Source organism: Vanessa cardui, chromosome 8 (genome assembly GCF_905220365.1).
Source record: "Vanessa cardui chromosome 8, ilVanCard2.1, whole genome shotgun sequence".
Taxonomy (NCBI): Eukaryota; Metazoa; Arthropoda; class Insecta; order Lepidoptera; family Nymphalidae; genus Vanessa; species Vanessa cardui.
In genome coordinates, this window is record NC_061130.1 from 478900 (window position 1) to 496241 (window position 17342).

The window sequence follows — 17342 nt, forward strand, 5'->3', positions numbered from 1 at the left end:
TAGTTTTAAAAAAAAAACTATCTCAATAAATCCACAAGTGTACGCAAAATAAGTCTCATTAAACTGTTCGAAATGGCAAAACATTACAACTTTCATTGCAAAAATAACCAAACAGTGAATGGAGGTGAACACAGAACGTTCCGACCTTGGTTCAGTGTTTGAGTTTGTTGGCCCTTCAACTCTGACTTTCAAACCGACGTTACCGTTTTTAAACTTACATTTTCATATTTTCCGACTAACTATTTATTCCATTGTTACATTTGAAGAGTAAAATTGTTCCATAGTAATCCGCACTTCATACAATTTACTATGGATTCGTTTTAAGACAAATATTTAATCCAAAACATTTGATTATTGGGCAGTGCTGTATGAGCTTCCACTATACTAACGAAAAAGATATGCTTCTACCTTCTCCCTTCGCAGATTTCATGCCTCTATTCCGATAGATTCCATTAAACCGCGGTACTACAAATGATTACTCCACTTTTTTATCAACCCGCATTCGAACAAATCAAAGGCCCAAGAGTAAAATACCTTGAGCCTTAAATTTATTCATTGGTAATTAAATCTAAATCAATATTAATGATGTTCTGATCGATTTCGGCCAAGAAGATACTCAAGGGAGATTAGTGAACGTGGGATACATATAATAATGCATAAGAGTACTTCGACCTCAAAATAAAATGACTTTCCTAAAGCAAAATCATGGTGTAATGTTACCTTCTGATTCTGAGCTTTCCGAAGTCGAGAGTCTAACCAATTTCCGAACATTTACCAGAGGCAGGAAGCCTGGATCAGCAGTATAATCTCGCCATTATATCAACGAGGTAATTAAGATTTAATTAATAACTTATAATGGTATATTTATTTTATGGTCATTTTTATTACTGTGATTTCAACGTTATTAAATGTTAGATTTATTATTTTTCTTTATGTGAAATTATTATGTATGTGTGTAACTTATCGCAATCGGCAATTTAAAATATCTTTAGCAAATTGTTATAATGTTTATCACAGTATGAGAGAGTGAAAGCTGAGATGGCCCAGTGGTTCGAACTCGTGTATCTTAACCAATGATTGCGAGTTCAACCCTAGGCAAGCACAGCTGAACATTTATATGCTTAATTTGTGTTATAATTCATCTCGTGCTCATCGGTGAAGGAAAACGTAGGAAACCTGCATGTGTCTAATTTCATATAAATTTTGTCACATGTGTATTACACGAAGGCGGTGAAGGAAAACGTAGAAAACCTGCATGTGTCTAATTTCATATAAATTTTGTCAAATGTGTATTTCGCCAACCCTCATTGGAACAGCGCGGTGGAATATGTTTCAAACCATCTCCTCAAAGGGAGAGGAGGCCTTAGGCCAGCAGTGGGAAATTTACAGGCTGTTACTTTACTTTACTTACTATTATATTATTTCCTTGAACCTTTTTGCATTTGTCATCAAGATATTAAGAAATAGAGCATTAACTCGGTGTTTATTTACTTTTTATTCATGGTTTGATTAATTTACAATCAAAATGCAAATCCCCGTGACGTAAATTGTTTACGTAATGATAAATTTAAATCGATTGCATAAACGTTCTCGCTTGATGCGCTCTGCTTTGTAATTAGATAAGATTGGTTCTCTTTCGTTAGAGATGAATTTGTTTGGCTGAAACGGATCTAATCTACCAATCTACCATATAATTTACAGAGCTCTTTGCTAAGTCAAACGCAAGGCTATTTCCGAAATCGCACTCAACTTTCGAGATGGCGATTTACTTCTTGTAACGATCATTGACAAATGGAAAATTACATTTTAATCTTTACTTATATTATAAATGTAGCAATTTTTTTGCCATTTGTTAAGATGGAAGCATAACCACAAGAAGTGATATAGGCTTCTTTATAGCAACATCTGAAACGCCAGCGACGCAGCTAGAAAAGACCCTTTGACGACCTCCGTGGTCGAGTGGTGTGTACACCGGTTTTTTAAGGGTACATCACTGCGAGATAATGATATCTATATATATCGAGATAGATCAGAGTAATGTATGTGATGTTGTCTAATATTTATATATTTTATAAACAGTAAATATTCTTTTGACTGTAATATAACTGCCATAGAACTATCAGCAATGGAGTAGATGGTAAATTATTCATCGAAATTCTCGTGTAGAAGCGGACGTGAGCAAATTGCGTGTTGTCGTTCTTAAGACGTATTTAACGAGAGGAATCCTTTGAGAGCTTTTATTAAACGAGCTTTGCTCTGCCTCTGACGTGAATATAAATTATTATATAATGAAAAATGATCTCCATTGTATACCTATCGTATATAATCATTTAATATTATAGGATACATACATATCATGTACATTATATACACACTATTGTTTTATTATCACTTGTTTTATTGTCACTTGGTGGTAGGGCTTTGTGCAAGCCCGTCTGGGTACCACCCACTCATCAGTTATTCTACCGCCAAATAACAGAATTCAGTATTGTTGTGTTCCGGTTTGAAGCGTGAGTGAGCCAGTGTAACTGCAGGCACAATGGACGTAACATCTTAGTTCCCAAGGTTGGTGGCACATTGACGATGTAAGGAATAGTTAATATTTCTTACAGCGTCATTGTCTATGGGTGATGGTGACCACTTACCATCAGGTGGCCCATATGCTTGTCCGCCAATCTATACCATAAAATAAATATCTATGTTTATGTTCTCCTTAAGAATCATCAATGGTCATTGCCAAACACTAAACGTTTCTAAACAGCATTATTGACTTGGTAAGAGTACATATATAAGAAGTGTGGAAAAATATAGTACAAGGAGACAGAATCGAATATACAGTTCTTTTTCCGTTATCCCGTTGAGGTATTTAAGTTCCGAATATTTATAATAATCATTACAGTATATTTGGCGTGCTGTATATATACTATTTGAGCTGAGATGGCAGTGGTTAGAACACGTGCATCTTAACCGATGATTGCGGGTTCAAAGCCAGTCGAGCATATATAAATATATATATATATATTTATATATTTGTTTAATTGGTGTTTATAATTCACCTCCTCCTCGGAAGGAAAACATCGTGAGGAAACCTGGATGTGTCTAATTTCATCGAAATTCAGCCACATTTCCATTCCACCAACCAGCATTGGAACAGCGTGGTGGAATATGTTCACTCAAGTGACTTTCAGGGTGATGATTATATTATACCAATTACTACGTTTATTAGAAAACAAAGGTGATACCGTTTGATTTGATTTTAAAAGTGTAGCCTTTAAAGTAGGTTAATTAACTAGCAGAGATAATTTAAAACGTTCTTGGTAAAATCAATAAGCCGTTTGTTACTTGACTACCGTTGATTTTGTGGCAAGTTTATAAAGCAAATACCGTTCTTGGTATTAACCGTCAATCATTACTAGCCTGATGTTTGGAAGTTAGTAATGTGAATAATCCTCAAAGAACGTATAACCGTTGTTACTGTACCTGAACCCTCTAGTTTGAGAAGGAGGTTCTTAAAAAAAATGCGGTCCCTGGATCCCTTTAGTTATCATTTATCAGTTGAAAAAGGCTGATCAGGGCCGGATTTAGGGAAGCGCCACTGGGGCAACTGTCCTGGGGCCACCACATGAGTGGGGGTCACAATAGTTTTCAACGAGTTAACAAATACAGACATATAGTCAAATTATAATAATGTAACTACTTAATATGTTAAAAGTTACCGATACGAGTAAAGAAATAATTGCTCAATCAGTATAAAAAAATAAAAAGCTTATTAATCCATAATATAATTAATAGGGTCTATACGGTCCTGTTGGTCTAGGGCAGCCTTTTAAATCCGACTCTGGCCTTGACGAAAACAATCGAGTACCATTATCGATAAACTCGATATACTTAGTGCGTTAGAATCGTTTACAATAACGAAAAACATTACAATCGGTAGCGTTACGCTTAAAATCGATTCAATTTTTTTTAAACCTGCGCACACGAACCTTTTTGTCTTCGGAAATATAGTAAAAGATTCTACCGGGTCAATGAACTGCGTCCTATACCATTTCTATAGAGTTTGGTTCTGTTATTTCAACTATAGGGCGAATATAAACGGTCGTTGACTTGATTTATTTAACAGTCTTAAAAGTGTTAGCAAAAAAACAGATATTCAAGAACTTTATAGAAGTGCTTTTGTGATTTTTTCTCGTAGCGGTCACTTGCGAATTTGTAATGCAGTTCGTGTTCCGTATCGTCTAGACTCTAAACTCAAGATAACGTTGCTTAAAATACTCTGACTGAATGTTAAACTTTTCATATCAACCAGTACCAATAAATAAATTACGCATACAGAAAAAAATTAAGTTTACAACTGCAAAATCATTGAATAATCGAAAATTATTATATTGAATCGTTTGTGTTTTTTGTTGAGTACTTTAGAACCGGCAAAAAACCCAGTAGTTAGGTATTCATTTCTACTTATTCAAATATTTTATCCTTTGTGTTGTTTTGTAAATCAAATTATTTAAGATAAAAGTCAGAAGTAACGACGGCACCACAACACCCAGACCCAAGAATATTACCATATACCATAGAAAATTAATAAACCTTCTACATCGACTCGGCCGGGTATCGAACCCGGGACCTCAGAGTGGCGTACACATGAAAACCGGTGTACACACCACTCGACCGTCGAGGTCGACAAATATTAAATAGATAATAATAAAATGTATAATTTTCTCAAAGTTTAACTTCAATTGAATTTACCTAGACTAAAGACAATGTCTTACAAAACCAGTTCAAAACAAACAGGCTTTCAAAATATATTTCCTGGTTCACACATTCTCTATACTAGTAATACAGATAAAATAAATCAAATTCTAACCCTTAAGGTGTACATAATAAAGGTCAAATTCGCATAAACGCATCGAAATGAATCAAAACGTCCTCGTGGTTTGAATATAAGTTGATGTTAAAGTACTTTCTCGATCGTGCTCTGAATATAAGGTCGATAATCCAGTCATAATCCGAATTCCGCGTTTCACAACTTATTCTGTTAAGTGGACCGACTTCGTTATGACAGCGGTAATTTTTAAACATATTCATTAAATCCAAATTAATATATTTTATAAAAGAATTATAAAAATGTCTGTTACATATATAATCTTCGTAATGGTAAAAATAATTAATTAAGTTACATCAAAATCAGTTTAGTATATTCGATGTTACTATAACAATCTAAATATTTATTGACAGCTAAGTTGGGAATTTAATTATGTAAATATTGTTATGAAAATCTATTTGAAAAAAAATCATATTTTCTGACATACGTTGTGTTGTTTCACCGAAGTATTGTTTATATATTTTTTTTATGGTATAGTTTGGCGGACGAGCATATGTACCTGATAGTAAGTGGTCACCATCACCCATAGACAATGACGCTGTAAGAAATATTAAATATTCCTTACATCGTCAATCTTCCACCAACCTTGGGAATTTGAGAACTAAGATGTTATGTCCCTTGTGCCTGTAGTTAAACTGGCTCACTCACCCTTCAAACTGGAACACAACAATACTGAGTACTGTTATTTGGCGGTAGAATAACTGATGAGTGGGTGGCACCTACCCAGACGGGCATGCATAAAGCCCTACCTCCAAGTAAATTATATTACATTATATCAAAGAGGAAAATGTATATAGTGACACACACAACGTATTCATCTGAGAAACAATCAAAGAATAAGATTAACGATATCCATTCATTAAAAAAGGTACACACAATGTAACTATGATACTACGATAACATGAGCAATAGTAATCATAATTAATTACCAATAATCCCATAAAATCAGGGTCTTTTTATAGTTATATCCTTTACTTTCCTATTAATTAAATTTTTATAGGTTCTAAACATGGCATAAACTGTTTATAAACCCATTGTTCAGATCCAACCGGTTCTGTTGCGGCGCATAGACGTTTTAACGAACGCACTGTATCGAGTTTAAAATAAATAATCGGTGTTTTATTACGCCAAGGAAAATAATGGTTTCTACAAAATTAGAAAAGGATATGCAACCGACAGTAGCAGCATTAAATTTACAAAGGAAATAATAAATTCAAAGCTATGTTGGACAAAGATTTTTAGTCGAGGATGCATGTTTGAACTACTAGTAGTTGCCTGTGTCTCCGTTCGCGTTTTAGGGTATTGATTGTCACATGTTAGGCAAAAAAGTAGCCTATGCCCTTTTTTGGAGTTCAAGTTTGCTTCATACCAAATTACATCAAATTTGGTTTAGCGGTTTTTTTTATAATAAATAATAATAATAAATATGAGACAACATCACAAACATTACTCTGATCCCAATGTAAGTAGCTAAAGCAAAAGAAAATCTAGAGTAAACGACGGCACCACAAACACCCAGACCCAAGACAACACAGAAAACTAATGATAATCTACATTGACTCGGCCGGGAATCGAACCCGGGACCTCGGAGTGGCGTACCCATGAAAACCGGTGTACACACCACTCGACCACGGAGGTCAGCAAGTTTTCAAGTTTCCTTTTATCGTGTAAGATCAAGACAGACAGACGGACAAAGTTGCCTTAACATTTATAATATTAATTAGTTTAGTAATTATTAAAAAATTTGCAAAGGTGATTCGACAACTTTGTCATTCGACAATATTGTTAAAAAATCGTTTGTACCCTAAGTAGAGCATTTAACAGATCACATGGTTACGTAAATCTAAGTTAGTTTACTTGTACTTACTCTTCGACTGGTATAAGCCGGTGAAGCAGATGTAAGGCTTGAGTATTTTAATCATGGAGCACGCTTGATATATCTTAAACCTTAATAGCAACCTATTTTAAGTAGAGTCACGACGATACTTACAGGCAAGATTTAGTACTTCAATGATTTATCTATCTGTTATTATTTATTACAAATTTGAAAGAAGACACATTTCTCACTGCCTTTTCAACTCCTGCAGACAGAATTGTCGCGAAGACAAATTATTATTTATTTTATAGCATTGCAAAGCACATGCGCAAATATGTCAGTTGATGGTAAATAATGATAAATAGTACTTAATTATATAGTTAATGCGCCAAGTGACTTAGAATGTAAGATGTAATGTTCCTTGTGATTGTAGTTCCACTGGCTCACTCACCTTTTAAACCGTCATTTGATAAAACTAATCATTTCTGTTTGGCTGAAGAATTAATGAAAGAATGATGAAATGGAATATTATACTAGATATACATACTATTAATACTTGAAATAATAATAACTTTTCATCCCTGCTTTCTGCTTGCATAGATACCGTTACAGAACGTTTTTTGGGAAATGGTATTCATATATATAATAAAATACACGTAAACTAATAATCAATTAACCATCCATTTAATATTTTACTAAGACAAAATTAATCAAGTATTTAAAATTATACCTTTGGATAAGATGCCTGGATTTACGCTCGAGTTCACAGAACTGATTAATAAAATCTCTAATCTTGCGATTACTTTGAAAGTACAACTAAGCGAGTTTTTTACATTTTCGTCTCGCTGGAGCTGGCTTTCGACAATCAGTGTCAGTTTAAATATTGACCTAATGTTTTAATGCAAAGTGGTTATCTGGACAGATTTCTATGAAGATTTACTAACAAGTAAAATTATCTCAATAAACATAACCTAATAAGTTATAGGAAAACGTTTTCCTTTTTCAATAACCAAGGGATTTTTCAATAAGAGAGTTTGCTTATAAGGTCAACACTGAATTACCTCACTCCAAGCTTTTAATAATAACTAGCGGCTCGTCCCGGATTCGCACGTGTAGACATGAGTTTTTTTTAATATTTTTATATCTTATTTATATTTATTGCTTTTTTCCGAAATGTTCAACAATTTTAGTTCTATTTCAACTTATGTACACAAAAACCTTAATAAATTATAAATATCTTTGTATTTTAGTGAAAATCGCATGAAAATCCCTTTAGTAGTTTTGGTGTTTATCGCAAACATACAGATAGACGGACGCGATCGGGATCTTCATGTTTAATATGTAGTGATTATTGAGGGCCTATATTTCAATTAAGTAGGTCGGGCTAACGTTACAATATGTAATTTAATATGAGTAATTATACGTTACTCCTGTACCTATACGAGCTATTGTTTCTACTATTAATTAAATATTAATTACTCCATAATCGAATCAAAATATAGAGTAATATAAATAAATAAAAGATAATTATATTTCTGAGTATAATAACCCCCACTAGATTGAATAGTCTCAAGTCTCAGGCTATAAAATACTTGTTCGAAATTATGTCAATTACTCAATAAATGTATTTATCTTTGATAATATATACGATACTACTAGATAAATATAATAAGTTTATTTTGTATTAAGCTTCAGCGCTCTATCACAGCTGGTTATAGCGTGATTTATAACAGTGTATCTAACGTTAGAAGATTTTTTAAATCGATCAGATATATATAGTTTTACTCGAAACTTACAATAATAATTCGATTAAAGCAATAAATATTTCGCTAACGATTTCCGTTACTAGCGACATTTCTCTGCGATTATTTCCTTAAAATAATTACTATAGATTAATTAATGGAAATTAATAATAACATTTAATATACTTTTCCTTATCTTAATTTTTTTAATTCACTAACGTGAAATATATTAGTGTTACACGTATGAATAGACAATGTCTCAGACTACAGAATGATTTTATGTTTCGATCCAAAACAAAACGGCTATTTATATCTCCAACTTATGAATTATACCCCAAACAAACTCCCCACGGTCTATCGATCCAGTCATTAATTCGTACGAAACATTCAAAACATATTCTTCTCTTTTTCGCCCCTAATTTATTGAACATCGAATCTATATCTATTTCACTTTTCGTTTATAACGTTGTCCCTTTCTATCGTGAATAGGTGAATTACCGGTTGGTGAAAAGTGTGGGGGCGACAATCGTTTGAAAAATACAATAGAGTAAAATGCGTAATATTTATTGTGTTTGTACAGGTTTGAATATTTAAGAGAACAAATAGACATACCGTCAGTAACTTACTATTTAGTACGTATGTTGTATGCTACATTTTGATATGAGTGTATTTATATCTCCGCCCTTACAATTATGATACAATTGGAACAATCAATCAATGCACTGACATCTGTAGGAACTTAAATTCTACGCACCGCTAATAAATACACTGGATCACTCGCCGTTCAAACCAAAACGTTCATTAATGGCACTTAATTTATAATAATTAGCTTAATGCAGGAAAGTGCAAGAATTTTAATTTTAAAAACACTAGATGTGCCTTGCTTTGCTTATTTGAGATTTCATAATTGGAATTAGCAAATACTAGAATATATATTAAATTATTTTTTTATTAATTTACGTTTATTCTTTTACTTTTTATAGTTATATATTTTCATAAGAATTATTTGTTATTTAAAAATTCCAATAAGAAAAAAACTGCCTTACAAATCATGACCGCGTATAACGGTAGCAAAATTGCTAGCGGCAATTCTCCGTTGAATCGCAAATCCGAACCTCTGGATGAAAAATGAACCAGCCATCCTATCTATACCTATATCCTTTATAAGTTTCTACATCTTTTAAAAATACTTTTGCAAAATAACTACAGTGGTAGTGACATAATATATATTAAAAGACTTAACTGTAATCTATACTCAAAATTAATTTTGTATCTGTTTCTAATAAAAACAATAAAAAATATAGGATAATGCAATGATGTTGAAGTAAACAGATATGTTATTAACGCGCAAAAAGTGAAGACTAGAAAACGTCCTAATACATCATAATTCCGTAGTAATACGTTTTGCGTAATTAAAACATCTAGTTATCCATTTTACTTACTGTTTTTATCAAGCTATCCTTTTTACTTTTAACGAAATGTAAAAATAAACTAAAATAAACGGTCCCCGGCGCGGCACACTTTTTTCAGTTGTTTAGTATGGATGTAACATATCTGTTTAATAGAATATCATTGAGTAAAATGTATATCGGTTACCTATAAATAATTTTAAAAATAAAATTGTATGTAATATTTATTTTTTAATAATAATACTTGAATTATTGGGTAAGTAATGTATTCATTAAAAAAATACTTTTCAGCTTGTTATCTTACCTCTGTGACTCACTTCGCTCCTCTTAATGAGGATTAAGTATGTTTAGAGCTGATTTCACCACGCTGTTAATAATGGTCGGTACACAATCAGCACACTTTCATCCGATATAACATTCAATTTTCATTAGGAAATTAGCACATGATTGCTTAATATTAAACTTGGAAGTGATTTACGTCTTTTATTCACTATCATACATTGTTAATTATGTTTCATTATTCATAAACAAATATATAAAAAGTATGCTTTATCTAGAGGCGAGCTGGCCCAGTGTTTAGAACGCGTGCATCTTAACCGATGGGTTCAAACCGAGGTAAGCACCACTGAATATTAATGTGCTTACTTTGTGTTTATAATTCATCTCGTACTCGGCAGTGAAAAAATATTGATAGAAATTCTGTCACATGTGTATTCTACCAAACCACATTGGAACAGCGACGTGGAATATGTTCCAAACCTTCTCAAACAGATTTACAGGCTGTTATTGTATGCTGTATCTATTATAACTTGGTCATACATAAAACTTGATTAATATCACACACATACGTGTTAACGAAACTATTTTATTTAGAAAAAAGTGTGGAATTAAGACTAGTTAACTTCCAGGCGGGATATATTACATACATATATAATTGTATTTAACTAACAAGACTATATTTTTAAATGTTCAAAAAAGAGTAACTACTGAAGGTCTTGCCGGCTCTTCTCGGTAGAATCTACTTTCCGAACCGGTGGTAGCTTCACTAAACAGAGTTGTTAAGTGAGGATTTTAAAGTATCTATTTGTAAAGCCTACTCGAATAAAGTATATTTTGATTTTGATTTCTGAATCATGCCATCCTCCTTGGACAGTGGCTGTACATTTATGTATTATAGTAGTTAAATATAAAGACAGCTCGCGTGCATTCCATGGTATAAAAAATATATATAAATTTATTCACCGGCCTATAAATTATGTCAATGAATATAATCACGTCGATTGTTTATTGTTTTATTTCGTGAAAGAAGATTAACCTACGAACTATGTTATGATGAGTTCAGTTTATTTTATTTTAATAACAAAGAATTTTTTACATTGTTATTTATTATACTGATCGGTTGTAGATTTAAAGAGATTATTAAGACTAAATTAATAAAAAAAATCATATTATTCATTAAAAGAGTACTTTTTAGAAAGAAACGCTCGGGTTCCATCATAGGACACCAATTACTGTAAATAACAGTATTGTAAATCTGTTTCTTTGAAAAGAGCAACTATGCGAGTTTCTTGCCGTTTCTTCTGGCTAGAAGCTGCTCTCCGAAACTGTGGTAGTATTTAATTATTGACGATTCAAAAACGCTTCATTGTAAAGTTTACTTGAATAAAATTGATTTGATTCGATTTGAATGTTAAGGCTTTGAGCAATCCCGTCTGGATAGGTACCACTCTCTCGTAACATTGTGTACAACGTAACAGTAATAATTAGTGTTATTATATTCCGGTAACTAGACGCAAGGAATATCAAATATTATTTCTCAAAGTTTGCGATGCAATAGCAATGTTGAAAATGGTTAGTAATTTTTACAACGCTAACGTCTATAAGCGGTGGTGACCACTTACCCTTATGTGGCCAATTTGGCCACTATAACTTTTTTATATAAAATCATTTTCATCAAAATTCCTTGCATATTTTTAATCAAAGCACGGTTCATTAACTTATGTCAGATATATTAACTTAAGGACTAAGTTATCTTATCGGACAGTTTAGTAGTACACGCTGCTGTTTTAGATAAGATAGATTTTGTAAATAGTGCCCACAAAGTATTCAGATCAGCAATTTCAACGGAAGTCTTGCAAACATTGATAAAGAATGGTACTTTATTGGTATAAGATGATGTTAATTCATATTGGTCAAAACCTAAAACAATGGTCATAGTATTTTGGTAGCTCTTGAAATTAGCAGGATAATATATATATAGCCAGAAACAATAATTGGGTGTGAGTTAAAAATGAAACTAGCTAAAATCATATACAACCTCTTTTCAATTATTTTACGATTAGATTAAATTTCACCAGTATTTTTTTTAATGAAAAGAAACTAATAACTTCAATAGTTATGCTTTTCTAATTATTCCAAGGTATGATAATTTAAGGTAAATAAATCATTATTCATCAGTGTCATTACAATTATTTGCAGTGTCATAACTGCGACGCCACTTTTACTATGTTCAGTTCAATGAAAAATTGTATAATAATTTTATGAAACTGTTAACACAATTTGATATATCTAAATTGTCGAAACAAAGTTACATAAATAAATGCATTCCATTAATACAATTTATTACAGTCCTAGATTATGCAGCAATGATATGCAATCATATTTTCAATAAACCAGCATAACCCACAAGTGTAACAACCACCCACATTAAACCAGTGTGGTGTCATAACAACCTTTACTTAAGATAGGAAGGCTCTTGCCTACTATTAGATCCATTATTCTTTTTATTTATAAATAAATATAAATATTGGATAACATCACATACATTACTCTGACCCCAATGTAAGTAGCTAAAGCGTGGGTGTTATGGAAAATCGGAAGTAACGACGGTACCACAAACACCCAGACCCAAGACAAACAATAAAATGGAAAGAAAACTAATGGTAATCTACATCGACTCGGCCGGGAATCGAACCCAGGAAGTGTTGATTGGCGTGAAACCCATGAAAACCGGTGTACACACTACTCGACCATGGAAGTTGTCATTGTTTATTACTTATAGAAGAATAGATATACACTGGGCTAATGGTATATATTTTATCATAATAGTCGCCATTACTCATACATAAAGATTGTAATCGGTGATATAGAAAGATACAAAGAGAACATATAGTAAATATGTATTGTAAAATATAGTAAATATGTATTATACTAATCGATTTCCGCGGCTTTGCCTTCCTAGGGATTAAAGCTTTACACTAAATTTTACCAAATTTGGTTCAGAGATTTAGCCGTGATAGCGTACATAGTAGATAGATGTATTGCATATATTTACTAAACAATTAATTCGGTTCCAAATTTATCAAATAGCACAATTTTTCAAAAAAGTATACGGATCTGAATCCGTAATCTTCATGCATAATATTTGGTGCAGCTCATGCTTAATGACGCAAGCAGTTAATCTGATTATTTATGTCTGCTTGAATGTTCGCTTGTTATAATACAGAATTATGCAATGCAATAATTTTCGTGACCGAATTTTGGACTCTGCGAGCAATTTTATCAGGTACAGAGAAGATATAAAAAGGTACACGCGTGTTCACAAAATTAGTGCACTCTCTTTTCTACTTAGTCCTAATTGGCAATTGGAGAAGGCTGGAGAGATCGAATGGCAAAGGCTTTGTGGGCTTTTAGAGGCAAATGTAGATCTATTAACGTAGATGTGTTAAGAATTATTGGGCAAAAAAACTGTTAATACCTAAAAACTGTTAATAATTAGGAATTTGGACCTAAAGTGTTGGATCTACAGTTGTTAAACAGCAGTAGTACGTTGATTAAAGTTGTTTGAACTGATTTTTCTGCATGATAATTGATATTTTCGTTAATTGGTTTGGGTTTCGCGCAAACTCGTTCAACATAAAAAAGTCTGTAACCAAATCTTATGCTTTATAAGAAACTCGTTTTAAGGGTTTATTAAAAAAGTATGTAAGAAAAGTGAGCTTAGATCATTTTGTATAAAACTTATTCTGAGCCCCAATAATCCGTAAATTATAATGCCTACATCTTAATTCAAGTGCTTGGTTACTTCGATGAGAAATTCCATTACGATAACTATGGTTATGGTTATCGGTTGATAAAGATGGTTTGGTTGTTAGGATAACAGAGAAAGCTACTTTCGCATTTATAATATTTGCATGGATATAAGTTACACCTAAAAATAATGAACACTAAAAACTATTTGAATTTGAAGAATAATATCATAAAAAATATTGAATTATCTAAAAAAGAATCATCGCTAAATCAAACAAGCCAATAAAATAATATTCATCATCCTTAGAGACATCGATTGACTTTTAATTCGACTAAAACAATAAAATACCATAGTTTTGTATAATATCTTGTTAATAGACCAATTTGACCAAATGATAAATTATGATGATTTTTAATGCCATTAATGATGACCTCCATGGTCGAGTGGTATGTACACCAGTTTTCATGGGTACGCTACTCCGAGGTCCCGGGTTCGATTCCCGAGTCGATGTAGATTACCAAAAGTTTTCTATGTTGTCTTGGGTCTGGGTGTTTGTGGTACCGTCGTTACGTCTGATTGTCCATAACACAAGTCCTTCAGCTACTTACATTGGGATCAGAGTAATGTACGTGATGTTGTCTCATATTTATATATTTATAGATGTTCCCACTGATATGATAATATCGCGACTTCTATAATACTTCTAAAAAATGCCACATGTAGGCTTAGGTATGTATTTGTTCTTCGTGTTTCGATTTTCAATATTTTTAAAAAAGGAAGACGACACGTGAAGTGAACGGACCTATTACGTGAACGTGTCAAGCGTGATAAGCGATAACAAGCTGAATGTCGTTTTCGATAAAAATGAAAGTAGCCTGTATCGGTGCTCCGTGTAAAATATGCGAGGCGCCTTGAAACTCGTAACAAGGATATACGAAACTGGATTTAGATTAAAATAAAGACATTTCGCCTTCACGCGAATGCAAATGACAGATTTTACTTAAATAAATATTTTTGAGTCGAATTATTGAGTTCTGTACAATGCTAACACCTCAGCAATGAGTATGGTGGTGTGAATTAACCCTAAAGATTTTATAGATCTAACTGTTTCTAAAACGTTGATTAAAGGAAACTGATTTCAATTTAATTTTATTCGTGATTGGTTGATTGCAGCTTATGACGTAATAGAAGACCAATGAGAGTCCAGATTGGAGCCACATTAATCAAGACTTGGATCAATCTTTCAGAAACTTCAAATATTTCTGAAAATATAATACGAGCCTTTTGTTAATTTCTGGACACAGGTGACAAGGGTCTTTTATTTGTGACTCGCGACCCGCCTCATATTCGCACAGGTGCCAATTATTAATGAAGGAAATGATATGATATCAATGTCATTTATCCTGTATAGCACTCAGGAATGATGTATATATAAGTTCCGAATATTAGCCCTACACACAAACATGTACCTACCTATTTGTACTATCATAGTATAAATCAATTTCACCGTTCAAAATTTGAGATATAAATTTTGGTAAATAAGATTTTTGTTTTTTTTTTTTTTAATTATATACGAAAGTAGTAGAGTAATTAAAAATTATTTAAGTAAATGTATGTAAGTGTGATGTGCTCCAAACCGGTTCCCTCGATGGTAATGTTTCTGATAGCTTATCTAGTATCTTTCACCTTACCAATACAATTAACGACTACTAAATTAATTAAACAGAATATAACCTTAAATACCTTAATTATTGTCTAATTTTAATTAAAAGAGAAAACCCCGAGTAATACTTACTGTAAGAGGTTCTTATAAAGTCGAGTTTAAAATATTAAACTGTATCTTAGAATATATATTTAGTTAACTAACTGTAATTTTATATATCACCAAAAAAACAGTTTTCAGAAATTTCCTCTTTTATAACTTTGAGCATTTCGAAAGGAAATAGATATGAAATTAATTTCGTATGATTATTTAATGGTTGCTTTCAATGTTAACTCAGTTAGTGCATGAAATATATTTTCCGGTAATGAATTCTTGATTTGCTTTAGATCTAAGATCAAAAAACTTGACAACTACACACATTATCTAAATATTAAAATTAAGATAATAAACAAAAATATACACACTAAACCGTAACATAATCCACTTACAATAAAAAAATAGGTTCTTATGTAATACACGTATTATCTCAACAGTAATTTTAATATAATCAAAATTAACATACTAATAACTTAAATATTATAATATGAATTTCACCCACATATTATGCAGTTTTACTTTATTAAGACATACAAAGTAAAGTCGGAATACATTATATTTACAGTAAATAACTATTATATAGTATACTCGTATAAATATCGTGGTTATATTATGTAGCGATATGTTGTATTTTATATAGGAGGATTTATTTATTATATAGGTATTTGGACAAGAAAAGAGACCACCTGATGGTAAGTGGTCACCACCGGTCATAGACAATGGCATTAGTGAGTAAGTAAGTAATATTAACCATTCCCAAGGTGGTTGAACTGAGAACTCATTCTACACACCAATATTGTTTCTTTGGCGGTATACCTCATTAGTGGATGGTACCCATTAAGACGAGCTTGTACAGAGCCCTACCACCAGGTAAGAATTTTTCAGACATGATGCAAACAACAATGCACTAAATTAATGATTGTTGTATCTGTAGTATTCGCAAACTTTAATTTATTAAAAAAAAAAAAACTGTGGTACTTGTGGAAATTTCTAAGTAGAATAGAAATTACTGATTAGATTTCTAACTTCATGCAAATAACTCAGTCAAGTAACGTAAGAAGACTTATAAGTCTGTATCAATTGTTCTATCTAGTTTGTTAATTAAAATTGCCAATTAAAGAGAACGTTTTAATAATTGGCGGCACCCTTTGGTACAACGTTGATAAAAACTAAATTACATTATTCCTCGATCACATTAACTGTTTACCTCAAAACTATTAATAAACCTTCGCGTAATTAATTCCCATAATTATTACATTCAACTAATTACATTAAATTAAATAAGCGATATTATACGTTCTTGAATACATATTATCACATATGTCATTTTTAAATTAAATAAATGTCACTTTATATAATGAATATTAAGGGAACGTTAATTAATATAAATCAAATTAAATACTGCATCCAGTTTCGGTCATGCGCACTGCGGATAACAGCTGATTCTATAAACAAGCTATTACCTTAGTTGGGGTTGTGTCAGGCTGCATGTAGTAAAACAGGACGAATATCCAAGCGGCGCCGAGGCCAAAAACAATTTTCACGTTGCGCCTCATTTTGACACTTTAACACACGATTTTTTAAACAGCGTGATCGTTTTTATTTCGCGGTTGGTATGCGAGCAGCGCGCGGCCGCGCTATCGGCTGCGGCATGCGGACTAAGCGCTCGTCTCGGAAGGCAGATTACGAATGGCGTTGTTT

General features: G+C 32.3%; 1 protein-coding gene across 1 annotated transcript in view; it reads right to left on the bottom strand.

Annotated features, from left to right (window-relative positions):
• LOC124531988 (polypeptide N-acetylgalactosaminyltransferase 2-like) overlaps nucleotides 1-17342 on the bottom strand; it is a 91312-nt gene extending 73970 nt beyond the window's left edge. Inside the window, exon 1 of the mRNA XM_047106594.1 lies at nucleotides 17105-17342. Within this exon, the coding sequence (XP_046962550.1) occupies nucleotides 17105-17197 (93 nt within the window). The 5' untranslated portion in view covers nucleotides 17198-17342. The remainder of the gene's footprint in view (nucleotides 1-17104) is intronic.